This window comes from Sphaeramia orbicularis, chromosome 13, assembly GCF_902148855.1.
Source record: "Sphaeramia orbicularis chromosome 13, fSphaOr1.1, whole genome shotgun sequence".
Lineage (NCBI taxonomy): Eukaryota > Metazoa > Chordata > Actinopteri > Kurtiformes > Apogonidae > Sphaeramia > Sphaeramia orbicularis.
In genome coordinates this window covers 40,802,323-40,817,967 of record NC_043969.1, presented here as the reverse complement: position 1 = coordinate 40,817,967, position 15,645 = coordinate 40,802,323, and the positions used below count along the sequence as shown (strand labels likewise).

Below are 15,645 nucleotides of genomic sequence, written 5' to 3'. Positions count from 1 at the left end.
TGCTTCCCCACCCTGTATAGAGGCAGTTGATATGCTGACATCAGCACACGCATCGACATGATGACATCAGCTGGATCGATGCCAAAATAAGCTACAATACATGCGAGGGGCGGGGTTTGTTGTGCCTGGAACCACTTGTTTTACTTTATTTTTTTCTTAGATCTTGTAAGACAAGTATAATTCCAGTAAAAAGAGGGCATGGGTATTATTTCTAAAACACTATGCTCAGTTTCTGTGCAGAACACTGCAAATATAAATGGAAGAAAGATGAGAATGGTGGGAAATGGGGGGTAAGTAGCAGTTTCAGTCTGCTTGCTTCTAATATCTGCAATTCCTCTCTCTTAACCTTTTGCAGGTGTCATGGGTGAATATGAGCCCAAAATTGAAGTGCATTTCCCCACATCTGTTCTCGCAGCCAGAGGAGTCACTGTCAGACTGGAGTGCTTCGCTCTGGGGAAGTAAGTAAACAAAGACATATTGCACAAATACACTGTAGTTTATTACAGCGATATCATATTAATAACCAGGATGGGTAAAATACAGCCTTCTGCTGCCGCTGCCGCTGAGAGATCTTTTAGATAATACTCCTTGTGTTTTTCGCTCTTCTTTAAATTACATTATTCCATTACCTGAATGGGGGAACCAGCCGTATCTTGTCTTGAGGCAGGATGTTAAGTGAGTGTAGAGAAGTGCAGCTCGACTGTTGGATGGCGTGTTAGTGCATGGGGGCAGACTGAATGGGGAATTCAGCCCCAGGGACACATGTGTTCTTATAATTGAGGGCCCTAATGTATCTGTGTTTCCTGGGTGCTTTCAGGGTCCCGTATGAATGTAGAGAGCTAAGGTTATGTCTACAAAAAAAAAAAAAAAAAAAAAAAAAAAAATTAAATTGGTTATAGTTGCCTGCCAGGAGGGAAAACACACTTCTGTCCACAGAGACTCCGGTCTAAAGCACTTACAGTACAGCAGTTTCTAAAGTTAGCGTTGGGGGGTTTGATCGTTTCCTACATAAAACCTTTTAAAAGCTTTTTTAAGTTAAAGGAGTTTTTTGTGATTTTGAGACTCGGACATTAACTGCAACACCCCCCGAAGCATCACTCCATCACCACTGATACACTCAGAATCAGGTCCGAGAATCTGAAATGTAATGCTTATTCTTTATATACCTGTATATATCCTATATGTTGTACATATCTCTCATCTGTAGCTTTTGTATAAGTAGCTTTTATGTATGTAGTAGTAGTAGTAGTAGTTTTGTATGAGTTAGCTTTTGTATATTCTTTCTGTATATTTTGTTCATGTCAGGAGTTCTAGCATTACTTAGTAGTGCATGTGTGTTAATATTTTATTCTGAAGCCCTTGTACAGTTCACTTTTTTCTTAACACTGTGATATTCGTATTTTATTTTACTGTTCTTATGCAGTCCACTTTTGCACAAAGTGTTTTGCTGCTAAATTGAACTGAGCTGCTAAACTGATCAAAGGTTTTTATTGTTATGTATAAAATCAAGGTTAATAAAGTCACCATATTTGGTTTCTTACCCATAGATAGATAGATAGATAGATAGATAGATAGATAGATAGATAGATAGATAGATCGACATTCGTCGCTTTTCCATTGGACAAAACTTTACCGATATTTATTAAATGTTGAAAAAACACAAGTGTGTATATCACAGATGCGATGATTTGTTTATTTATCATCGTGAGATGAGATGAGAAGTCATTCCATAAACACCTCACCTAAATTCGCAGTTAATTTTTTTTTTTTAAATGGCACTTTAAAAATGATCAAATTATTGTTTGTTTGTTTTTTAAAATGTATTATTACATGTGTTTTAAACCTTTATTCTTCTATTGCATGGTCTCAATCTCTATGGGACTCTATCTGGTTTAATAAAGGTTGAAAAAACCCTATTAACCCTTGAAGATCAAGATCATTATCTATGGCAAAATTGACGAGATCTAAAAAATGTTGAGCAACTTTTAGAAAAAATTATTCTACCCATTTTCTTTACAAAACAAATGTAAAGTGGAGTTTCTCAGCTTTTCATTAACTCCGCCAGGAGGTATTGTGATCACTTTGTGTGTGTGTGTGTTTGTTTGTTTGTTTGCATGTTTGTTTGTTTGTTAGCAACTTTACAGGAAAACTATTCCAACCATCTTTACCAAATTGTACCCACAGATAGGCCTAGGCCTTGGGACCAACCCATTAAATTTTGGGCCAAGTAGGCCAAAGTTCAAGGTCACAGCAGGGTCAGAAAATCTCAGATTGTCCTATCTCTCATCATTGAGCAATTTTCAAAAATTCATAAAAAATTCAAAAGGACTCTGATTAGACTCCAATTTGATCCACCTGTAGCTTAAATCCACATCTTGTATCTGGCACAAAATTGTCCACATCCACTGTGGAATGTGGGCTCTATGGACATTTTAATTGATCTACAAATCCACAAAACATTTAGTAACAGAATATTGTTAAAATTGTACTTAATTTTCAGGTTGTTCTCATTTTATTGTAAGGGTTATTAGACTATTATTTTACTTTCGGTCACACTGGGCTAAAACGACTTCAACACCCTTGATTGTTACAATTTTCAGTGTAATTTTTGCACTCCATAAAATTATGCCGCGGGCCGGACTGGAACCTTTGGAGGGCAGGTTTTGGTCCAGGGGCCTGTGAGATGTGACATAAAACACAACTTTCAAAACAAAAACAAGTTACACATGTATATCCACTGCATTTTCTCATAAATTCATTCATTCTGCTATGAGGAAAATGTGAAATTTCAACTGAAAACGAACCTAATCTGACTGTGTTTCTCCTGAATAAGACTGTATTTGTCATCTGAAGCTGACTGGTACTATATAATACCAAAAAAACTAACCAAACTAGAACAGATCAGGATCGCAAAAAAGTCTCTGAGGGTTAACAGCAATTACAGCTCCGTCGACTGACAGGTAAGATGTGTTTTGACATGGCAGGCAATTGAGCTGTCGTCCAAAGCTTCTGTTTGTCCTGACATCCTTCCTGTGTTCCAATAGCGGTTTAAGATGCCTTCGCTGACATCTTAAGTGTTGTTCAAGTTCTCTGAAAAACTGAAGTGGATTTGGTCAGATTGACCCTTGGAGGACTGAGGTAGTAACTCATCATCAAGTGTCACTTCAGGACTGTATGTCACACAGTTCTGACTGGTTCTGCACAGATGCAATTCTGTGTTTTCACACACTATGCATTATGCACCCCAATGTTAAAAGAACAGTATAATAATGACAGCAGCAGGTGGGATCTGGGGTGGGTGTGGATTTATGAGTTTCACTTTCCTTCATAGTTCAGTCCTACATTATGTTACTTCTGTGCTATTTTTATGATCAGCCTCTGCTTTAGTACAAAGAAGGTTTCATATATGTAGAGTTATGATGAAAAGAGACGATGACTGAAGACGTCTGTTCTATTCTGTTTTTTTTTTCTATTCTATTCTATTCTGTTTTCTGTTCAATTCTGTTCTGTTTTCTTTTCTTTTCTATTCTATTCTATTCTATTCTATTCTATTCTATTCTATGCTGTTTTTTGTTCTGTTCTGTTCTAATCTGTTTTCTATTCAGTTTCCTGTTCTATTCTATTCTATTCCGTTCTGTTTTCTATTCTATTCTATTCTATTCTATTCTATTCTATTCTATTCTATTCTATTCTATTCTGTTACCTGTTCTATTCTATTCTATTCTATTCTATTCTATTCTATTGTTACCTGTTCTATTTTATTCTATTCTATGAGGGGAGAAGGTGCATAAATTCAGGATGTTTTTCTCCATATGAAATGTCCACACAGCAGAACAAACAGTACACAAGTGAATGCAATATTTGCTGAATCTAACAGAGAAACACATTTCCCTATATTCACTTCATTTGTCATAATTTTATAGTTTTGGGCCCACGTTGCAACATTGAAATCGACTCATTTGCTGTTTATGAGTTGTGGTTTGATGAGTCATTTCAATAACTGTGGTTGCCTTCTATATTATGTTAATTTTATAGTTCCAGGGTTTCCGTTGGCGTCTGTAGACATCAGTCCGATGCTAAACCTTCAGGTTGTGGTCAGTCTGTGATTGTCAGGTACATTATGTTTATCCTTCCCTGTCCATGTTCCCTCAGCTTTCCAATGACCTCCACATCTTTACAATTATCATCGACCAAAACTAAAGCAATTACTGTAACAGCTCTTATCAGTGGAGGAAAAATAAAGAGATGGACCACAACACTTATTAGGGGGTTTAACTAGTCACTAGTTTGTCACTCCTAGAAGTTTTCAGTGTAAATCTATGAGAGCCAGGTCTTTTTGGAGCTGCAACTAATGATGATTTTAATAATTGATAAATCTGTTGATTATTTTAATGGTATTCATATAAGCCTTTTTTGGCTTCTATCCACTCCTGCACAATAATGTTACTTGTTTGAATGTTGGTGGGTTTTTTTATTTTTTATTTTTCTCTTGCTGTTTATGATGTGCAAATAAATAAACTAGAAAAGCACTCGGAAAGCGCAGACCACCAAAATTCAGTCATTTGTTCCTTGTGCCAGTATCAACATTTCCTGAAATTTTCATCCAAATCCGCCCATAACTTTTTGAGTTATCTTGCACACAGACAGACAGACAGACAGACAAACAAACGCTGGCAAAAACAAAACCTCCTTGGTGGAGGTAAAAATAAAAAAAACTAGTAACACTCAGAGAGCGCAGACCTCCCCCAAGGCAGATCAGTGGCCCCCCACCCCCTCAATCACCACCAAAATGTAATCATTTATTCCTTGTGCCAGTATCAACATTTCCTGAAATTTTCATCCAAATCCATCCATAACTTTTTGAGTTATCTTGCACACAAACAGACAGACAGACAAACCAACGCCGACAAAAACATAACCTCCTTGGCGAAGGTAATAACTAATTGATTCATCGGATAAACACAAAAGACTCAATTCTGAAAGTTTGGTATTTAACCCAAAGCAATATAGGCTTTGGGTATAGTTAGCCAGCACTAGCCCGCTACCTAGACTTGTTATGGTCTTATACTGTAGTCTTCAACAAGCTCCATTTATAGTCTATCAAACTAGCGTTGTATGTATTAGTTCCAGTCAACGATAGCTAACATTAGTCTGGTGGCCTGATAAACGGAGATGGTTGAAAATTATATAATTATGACAATAGTGTCTAATAATAACTAGCTAGCGGGCTAAAGTAATCACAACACGTAGGCCATCTCAAGCTAGGTTTATATTATGTTCCCAGTGGCCACAGCAGCCCCGATTGCCCGAAACATAGTGCACCGTGGGATTTTGGCCATTTTTGTCGCCATATTCAAGTTTTGTAAGATAAACGGCGCACTACGGGGCTGCCCGGCATCCGAAGCCACAGCCCTGCTGCTCTGGTTTTCCTCTGTTCCACTACACAGTGTGTGGGCATGAATCACTACTAACGTGTTCAAGAGCCAATGAATCGACTGCCAAATTCATTGCCAACTCTTAAGAATTGATTTGGATCGATTTAATCAATTCGTTGTTGCAGCACTAATCGGTGATATTACATGTTAATATCAACTTCGTTTTAGATTTGAAGACTGTTTCCATTAGTTCAGGTGAAAGCTCTTCATGTGGAGTGTTGGCATTTAATTTATATTGCTGCTCAGTTTTTACTCCAACACAGTAAAATATAAATCAACTCCATCTAATAACAGTATCTTTATAACTTTATAAACTATAGTCATGGCCAAAATTTTGGCAGTGACACAAATTTTGTTTTGGACGCTTTGCTGCTTAGTTTTTCTTTCCATATTCCTCTAAGACACATTTAAGAACACTTATAAATATTTAATGACTTTGAGGGGAAAATAAATCATATTTATTCGAAGAATTAATACCTATTTGTGAAAAGTATTATTTTGTGTCACTGCCAAAACTTGCTTATGACTGTACATATGTTTCCAACTTATTAGTTTACAAGAAGCATTTCAAGTCCAGCATGGATTTGAATTTGTTTACTTCCTATGTCTGCAACAGTGTAAAGCAATGGCTATGCTAGCTAGATGCTAATAAGCCTACCTGGTGTAACAATAGGCACATGCATTACATTAAAGTAGCTGTATTTCCATTGGATGTCAACTGGTTTGTAGCAAATGGGACTGAATTGTTTTGCTAAAAGTATAATGAGCCACATTACACAACTAATAAAGCAGAAGTATTGTTTGTTCTGTAACAGTTAGCTGATTAGCCCACTCAGTCATATTTACTACTAGTATTAAAAAATAGCGTTTCCATTTCCATTATGCTTGAGGTTAAGGCAAACTAATATTAACACTTTTTTATTACACCTGTAGGGAAATTCATTCTCTACACCAGGGGTGTCAAACTCATTTTAGTTCAGGGGCCACATTAAGCCCAAACTGATCTTAAGTGGGCCGGACCAGTAAAACAATAGCATAATAACCTGTAAATAATGACCACTCCAAGTTTTTCCTCTTTGTTTGAGTGCAATCAAAAATGAATAATAAAAATATGTACATTTGCAAACTCTCCAAACGAAAATGATGCGAACAACTTGAAAAAAAAAAAAAAAAGAAAGAAATTTCTTGAGAAAAGTAAGTGCATTTTTAACAATATTACACCTCAACTTACCATTTATACGTGTATATTACGTATTGGATCTACAAAGGCACAAAATATTTAATAACAGGAAGAAAAATGTTAAAATTTCACTTTCAAAATTTCAGGTTTTTGGCATTTTGTTGTAAATCGATAGTTTGTAAATGTTAATATTTTCATCATTTAATGTAAGTTTTTACACTAAAACAAAGAGAAAAATTTGGAGTTGTCATTGCTTATTTATAGATGTCATGTTATATTACGTTTTTCACATTAAACTCAGAAAATTTGGAGTCATTATTTATGCGTTACTATACTATTATTATTTTAGTTGAGATCACATTGTGTGGAACCTGAACTAAAACTACTTCGACATCCTCGATTGTTCATATCTTCAGTGTAATTTTTGCGCTTTGCAAATTCATCCCGTGGGCCGGATTGGACCCTTTGGCGGGCCGGTTTTGGCCCCCAGGCCGCATGTTTGACACCTGTGCTCTACACTTTATCCATCCTAATACACACAGCACCTAGCAATAGCAATTAGCATTAGCATTAGCGCTAGCATATCAGGAGCAGTACTGGGCATTGATAGGAGACTTCACCTATGCATTTATGACCCTATAGTGACAAGTTTAGGCAATGTTTGAGTAGAAAAGGTGAAATATAAATATTACAAATTTTTTCCTTTAAAATTGTTTGTAATTAAGGAGTAAATTCCAGTAACTGTAACAGAAATCTGTAGGTTGACGATGAAAATTACTGCAAAACTCTTCCAGTCTTCTTTCCTCTCTTGACTAAGTTGAAATGTTGTTTAACATCACAATAAATAATTTTCACCACACAACATCATCTGTAATCCCCGCTATTGAGTTGTGTTTGTAATTATTCTGCTTGAATTATTCATTGTCGACTCCTATCTTTAGTACAAACAATCTCTAATCTACAGATGACTCAGGACCTCATCACTGTTTACCCTGATTTCAATTAATTACCCACATTATGGTAAGCCATTTCATAAGTATATAGACACTGCATTATAATCTCACAAGCCTTAGTTTTGCCTCATATAGTATAAAGAGGAGCTTTTGGAGGCTTGCAGAAGATGCCAAACAGCTTGAGTCCTTGCCTGGTGCTTCCCACAGTGAAGTAATTTGTGCCTGATGGCTTTCAGTCAGACAGCGACGCTAGTGACTTACCCTTTTACAAAGAGATGAATGATTTATCAATGCACCCTATTAAGAAATGCCAGTCTTTATATAGCACTGGAAATGAAGTTAAAATCGGTTTTGTTCTGCTGTTGATCAATATGTATGATGGCACAATGAGCTAAGACAGGGCACAAGACTCTTGTGTGCGAATGCCGCAGCTTCTTGATGCGATTGTGTTGTGGTATTTACCGGTGGCAGTACTTTAGAGGCCACAGTCAAGGGCAAATAACAACGATGATGCAGCAGATCATAGTTTTTGCAAAATCTTTGAAGTACACACAAAGAATGATCTGTGGAATAATCTGGACCGGAACTTTAAAATGTCTTCTTCAGTTTGTGCATTTAAAAGGATATATAAATCCACTATAACAGGGGTGTCAAACTCATTTTACTTCAGGGGCCACATACAGCCTAATACAATATAAAGTGGACCGGACCAGTAAAATAACATAAATAATAGGATAATACCTTCTGAGTGAAATAAGTACTAGTATTGTACTCAAACATAACATGAACAAACATGAATAATCTGTAAATTCTTAAAAAAAAATAAGTGCAATGTCAACAATATTACGCCTTAGTTTATTACACTGGTCAACAACAAATTTATTGTTGAAGTTTTTTGAGCTGATTTAGGATAATTTTGGTGTGCTGAATCCAAAAATCACATTAATTTTGCTCAATCAGGTCAACTTTCTGAACTATGCTACATATTGGCTTTTTAACATTTTTGCTTACATTTATGGGCATTTTCACATCATATGATACAAAATTCTTTCATATTTCTTGCAATAGACGAGTTCTGAAGATTTTACTTTTGCCAATTTATGATTAATGTTTTTTTTTAATATTACAGGTGAATGAAATGGCTTCGACTAGAAGATTTTGCAAAAATAAGCCTGACGTATTCTGCTCCATCTGCAGTGAATACACCATTGTACCTAACAGGAATCGAGTGATCAAATGATTTTTTTTCTCTTAAAACCTATTTTGGGTGAGAACTATATAAAAAATCAACTGATAAAGTCACAAAAATGTAATCAATTTTGTGAGAAGATCAAATTTTTCAAAATCAAATTAGCAAAAAAAACTGACCTGATTGAGAAAAACAGATGTCATTTTTGGATTTAGCGCTGCAAAATGGTCCTAATTCAGTTGAAAAAACCTAGACAACTTGCAAAAAACATTTTTTTGTAACCCAGTGTTATTTATACATATGAATCACAACTTATAGATCACAGTGGATCTACAAATACACAAAACAGTTAATAACAGGGAGAATATTATTAAAAATCCACATACTTCTCTTAAGAGATTTCAGATATTCACCTTTTTTGTAAAAGGCTAGTCTGTAAATGTAAATATTCCTGTGTAATGCAACTTTTTTACACTAAAACAAAGAGATAAATTTGCAGTTTTCATAATTTATGGGCTATTATGATAATATTTGACTGGTCTGATCAATTTTAGATTGAAATGACCTAAATGATTTTAACATCCTTGATTGTTATTATCTTCAGTGTCATTTTTGCATTTCACAAATTCATCCCAGGGGCCAGATTGAACCCTTTGGTGGGCTGGATTTGGCCCCCGGGCCACATGTTTGACACCTGTGCACTATAATAACAAAATATAGGACATTATCTGCATCAGTGTATATCTAGTTATAATATCCTTCTGAGACCCAGCAATGCATTTTTGTCCTCCGTAGGGGGCAAAAGTTTGACAGTTTTACTTAAAAAATGCAGTCCACTGCAAAGGACATTCCTTAAATGAATAAATAAATAAATAAATAACTTAAAAAATGTATCTGAAGAAATTGTTGCTTGATGCAGTTTCTAATCAAGACAATTGTTTAATTTAAAAAAGCCAAAACTTTCACTTTCCTGGGTCTCAGGAGGTTAAAGAAGAATGCATAAAATAACATATTATTGTAATGAATTAATACAGACTATTATGGTTAGGAGATATTATCACATTTATTAATGACTGTATTTGTAGTAAATATTTAAAGTACATATAAATATTATAGTTAATATTAAAAATGGTTGATTATGCAAATCTGATTGTATGTGAAGTGTATGTGAATGGTTTGTATGGATGTTTTGTGTTATTGGAAAAATATACAGAAAAAAAGTGTGTTAACAAAGCAAAGCAAGTGGAACTGATTTAATTATTAGTTTGTAAAAAGGGGGTGGAGTCTGTAAGTTATACTTCTTCCCATTCCTTTTCGAGTGCTGAAAAATTTTGTTTGACCATGTTGTATGGTTCTTTATCTGATGATTCTATGTGCTCGGAATAAAACTAAACTAACTAAAAGAAAGTCAGGTATTTCTTCCTAAATGCATTGTTCATATTATAATATAATAGAGGAAAATACAGAAAAAGACTTGATTATGTAATGAAATGTGTCATTAGACTGAAATGAGCTCCTTCTGACACTCAATTTAGGTTATTACACCTACTTAGTAATCAAATATAATGAAAATATACAGTTTTTGAATTGATGTATTGATGTATTGATTTATTTTTTCAGTTTTGTGCATTAAAAATAATCAAAATGGGAAATGCTGGGAAATTAAAAATGAAATACTGCAAAGACGTTGTGATGCTAGTGAAAGACAGGTCAGTAAAAGGTAGAAGTGAAAGAAAAGAGACACAAATGTTACACAAAAGCCTTGACAAACCATGTCAAGTATGTGGAAGTGTTATGTGACCCAGAGCAGCAGTTCGGCTCAGAGGCAAAAGCTATAATTAGTGTAGGTTTTCCCAGAAATACCCCCAAGAGTTCGTCAGTCAACAGCTCAGGCAGTATGGTATTACAATGAAATACATGATACAAAGATGTACGTATTAGTAGTGGATGGAAATGAGGTCAAATTCACTCTTACTTGGGCTGTTTTTTTTCTGAAAATTCAGTCAAAATTGATGGTAAATTTGGATAGAAATCCTACTTGTAACAATAAAAGACAAATAAAACTATCTGGTAAAATCAGCTTTCTTAGTCAGTGGGTCAAGACCTGAGATCGTGGATCATTCTGAAAGTCAAAGTCAGGGGCTGTCTGTTGCCTTGGTAACAGTGGCGTTTGAATTTGAATCTGACAGGTTAAAGCGTTGTCACTCATGGGGAAGATGTTAAAGCTGGACGATGTCACGTATCAGTGGTTTTCAACCCTTTTTTGAATAAACACCCCCTAATGTCATCATGAGCCTCCTGCTGCCCCCCTCCCTGAAAAAAAAAAAAATTGTGACCAGGGGTTATGTTGCTCAGTGGGTAACGCCCCCCTTGCCTCATCTTGAACCTCCTGTCCCTTTGATTATGACGTGCATTAGCCGTGGCATCACTTCCCTCGGTTTATGCAATGTCAAAACACTTATTTTTCCATATTTGGACACATTGTGTTGCTGAACCTAGACTTGATCAACTGAATCAACCCCACATCATAACATTCCCCCCACATGTTTCGACTGTAGGCACTAGGCATGCTGGGTAATCACCTCATCCATGACTCTGGAACAGGATCAATCTGGATTCATAAGACCACATGACCCTCTTCCATTGAAACAGTCCAATCTTTATTTATTCTGTCTACAAACTGATGGTTGTTTAAGAAATTAGAAGCTCCTCAGTGCATCAGTTAAAGCATAGGTGTCAAACTTGTGGCCCGGGGGCCAAATCCGGCCCGCCACAGGGTCCAATCCAGCCCCTGGGATGAATTTGTGAAATGCAAAAGTTACACTGAAATTACCCTGAAGACATTAAAAATCAAGGATCTTAAAATAATTTTAGGTCAATTCAATCTAAAGTGGCTCAGACCAGTAAAATACTATCCTAATAACCTATAAATAATGAAAACGGCAAATTTTCGTTTGTTTCAGTTTTAACCCTTTAATGCATACTGGTCACTCCAGTGGACAGTTATTCTACAGCTGTTCTCTTGTATATTCATAGATTTTGTCGTTTTAGTTTTATATCAGCCAACACAATACACTGCAATTGATAACATGACTGTAACTTTGCTGTTCTTGATAAACCTGATCTTATTTGTTTGAGTGTAAATCAATTCCTTGTCATTGTTATTAGACTGTAATTAACCTTTTTTTTTTTATTTTTATTTATTTATTTATTTATTTTAGCATATTATCTCCATGAAGTGAGTAATTATTAGTATTAGAGTACACAACAAACAAAAAGTTGAGGATATTTCCTTTTTTTTTTTTTTTTGGTAATTTTTTTTTTTTTTTTTTTGTCATTTTTGCCATTTGTAAATAAAACCATGTCTGGTCATTTAAAAAATGTGTTTCAATTCACACACACACAAAAAAAAGTAAAAAGCGTTGTGCAAAAATCCCAACTGAAAAAAAAAAGCCCAAAAATTTTAACTCTCCATAACTTTTTGTCTGAGTGAGTAATTATTAGTATTAGAGTACACAACAAACAAAAAGTTAAAGGTTATTTCCTTTTTTTTTTTTTTTTTTTTTTTTTGGTAATTTTTTTTTTTTTTTTTTTTTGTCATTTTTGCCATTTGTAAATAAAACCATGTCTGGTCATTTATAAAATGTGTTTCAATTCACACACACACAAAAAAAAGTAAAAAGCGTTGTGCAAAAATCCCAACTGAAAAAAAAAAAAGCCCAAAAATTTTAAATATCCATAACTTTTTGTCTGAGTGAGTAATTATTAGTTTTAGAGTACACAACAAACAAAAAGTTGAGGATATTTCCTTTTCTTTTTTTTTTTTTTTTGGTAATTTTTTTTTTTTTGTCATTTTTGCCATTTGTAAATAAAACCATGTCTGGTCATTTAAAAAATGTGTTTCAATTCACACACACACACAAAAAAAAGTAAAAAGCGTTGTGCAAAAATCTCAACTGAAAAAAAAAAAGCCCAAAAATTTTAAATATCCATAACTTTTTGTCTGAGTGAGTAATTATTAGTATTAGAGTACACAACAAACAAAAAGTTGAGGATATTTCCTTTTTTTTTTTGGTAATTTTTTTTGGTCATTTTTGCCATTTGTAAATAAAACCATGTCTGGTCATTAGAAAAATGTGTTTCAATTCAATTCACACACACAAAAAAGTAAAAAGCGTTGTGCAAAAATCCCAACTAAAAAAAAAAAAAGCCCAAAAATTTTAAATATCCATAACTTTTTGTTTGTAGTGTACGTTAAAATGTGACAAAATATCAAATTAGCAGCATTAAAATCTTTTTATTTCATGGTTTTCACACAGTATATCAGTAAATACATGTTTCTTTGCTTCAAAAATTAAATACATGGTGTCTGGCTGAGTGGACATTTTTTTTAACTCCGTGAAAAACAGCTTAATTAAATAAATAGATAAATAAATAGTTTGAAAGCTGAAAGAGGAGTAGGGTCAGGGTCAAGAAAAAATTCTTAATTCTCATTCTCTTAAATCATGCATGAAAGGGTTAAAACAGTTAAAATTACACAAAAATGCTTACATTTACAGACTAGCCTTTTACAAAAAAAAATCGGAATAATTTGAAATGTCTTAACAGTACTCTAATCTTACTAATATTCTGCCTGTTACTAAATGTTTTACGTATTTGTAGATCCACTGTGATCTGTACGTTATAATGCACATGTATAAATTATAAACTAAGGCATAATATTGTTAAAATTGCACTTTTTTTTTTTTTTTTTTAAGAATTTTCCGGTTTGTATTTGTTCACGTTATGTTCAAGTACTGTTCGTAGATGTCAACATTTTCATTACAGAATTTGACTTTTTTTCACTCAAAAACATAGAAGTTGGAAGTTGTTATCCTATTATTCATATTATTTTACTGGTCCGGCCCACTTTAAAAATATTAGGCTGTATGTGGCCCCTGAATTGACATGAGTTTGAAACCCCTGAGTTAAAGCTACACCTACCGATGTGGCATTTCTCACAGCACTTAGTAAAAGTTTGAACATGAACAACCCGCCTCCCTCCAAAAGCCCCGCCCCTTTCCCTCTGCCTGAGCTCTGAGGCTCCTCCTCCTCTCTCCTCCTCTCATCTGATGCGCGATGGAAATGGGGGAGGAAGCAGAGGCGGAGGTCTGGTCCGTTTGGCGTGTCCGCGGACCCCTCCCTCAGTAATCAGATGCATCATCCACCTGCAGCGGGCCCACGGCTCCTGTTCCATCAGTAGACCTGGTCTGTGCAGTACTGGGTCAGGGTCTTCACTGCAGTGCCCAGGGGATGGGCGCGCGCACTGTGAACGCGCGGCCTCCGCAAATTTTCCGTGGACATTTGAAGTTTCATAGTCCATACAATTATCATCCTACATCATCTTACATGTGTGACACCATGTACATGTACCTGTATGAGTCCCACCGTCAGAAAAGCTGAGCTTTATGCAGACCTGTTCAGTCCAGTACAGCTGACTTCTGGACTTTTATCTCCATCCTTCATTCATCAGACTCCCGTTTCTTCCCCTCAGTTGTCGTTTCTGTTCATAAATCCGTTTTTTCCCTTCCACATGTGCATGTCAGTTCTATCCAAACACATCCTAGACAGTAGACTGTGGTCAGTGACAGGAGAAGCAGCGCCAGTGAAGTGTCAGGTTCAGAGGGACACATATGGGATGTGAGACGGAGATAATGGATCGGATGCTGGACAGCCGTAATGGATGATTGACAGGAGGCTCAGCCAGGTTCGGCCAATTATTTTATTCGGACCGACTAAAATGATTGGTCAGACTTTTATCAGAAATATATGAGAATTAAACATTTTTGAGTTTCAATACCTGGTGGATTTCTTTTACATTTTAGTTTGACACACACTTATTAGGAGCATTTTAAGATGACAAAAGAAAAGTGTAAAAATGCCACATCATACGGTATAGCTTTAAAGGGTTAAAGAACTGAAACGTGTTAATTATCCAATGGAAAAATCTGGACTATGTGCTTAGTTAACATGGACGGACTGTGTTTTATAAAAAAGATAAAAACAAAACATGAACGTCATTGGTATTGCATGTAGAGAAGTACTCACATAAGAGAGTGTATAATTACAGTTATGATGATAATTTCTATTCATATTCATCAGAAACAGCAGTGCACACATTATCAGAGGAATATCCTTTGAATGCAGATGTGAAAATATGTGTTTATTGCGATTTCCTTCTGTAAAACACGGTGGCGACTTAATAACCAGGGGAAAACATGGTTCTCAAGGTGGAATGTGTTTAACCACTAGTGAAGTGATTAAGTGTGCGTTCCTCTACAGTATGTTAATTATTGGTAGCCTAATTCTGTTGGTTTTCCCAAGGTTTCTGCAGGGTTTTTTATGATGCATTTGTTATTAGGGTCTCAGGGTTTAGCAGGTTGATATTATTTTAACTAAAGTCATTTCACTTTCACAACATTTGACTGTTACTGTGTTATTTTTATTTTTTATTTTTTATTTTTTATTTTTCGTTAACCATGTGATACTGGGAGAATATACAAACTCATCATGAAAAGGACCTTTTCTTTCCTGCTTTGGGAAACAGTTCTTACCACTGAGCCAATATTATTGAATACGAATAAAAAAAAAAAAAAAAACAGCTTGTAGATTTTCATATTATGTTCAGATATTCTCAAATAAAATAAAAATAAATAGGCTCATTGATGAAGTGAATATGATATCCTTCGTATTGTCATGTACCATAAAAAATCATAACCTGGAAATAGCATCGATTAAACTCAAAGACCTAAACAGGCAGCATCTGCTCAGATAAAATGTATAATAACTTTTCAACCTATCGACGCATTGAAATGACTCAAATAAAATGCAGTTGTTCATCTTTTCATG

At 35.1% G+C, this 15,645-nt stretch overlaps 1 protein-coding gene across 1 annotated transcript in view; it reads left to right on the top strand.

The window, feature by feature from the left end:
- The window catches only part of cntn5 (contactin 5), a 513,272-nt gene that overhangs the window by 307,777 nt on the left and 189,850 nt on the right, over positions 1 to 15,645 (top strand). The window contains exon 8 of the mRNA XM_030151777.1: positions 356 to 458. Within this exon, the coding sequence (XP_030007637.1) occupies positions 356 to 458 (103 nt within the window). The remainder of the gene's footprint in view (positions 1 to 355; positions 459 to 15,645) is intronic.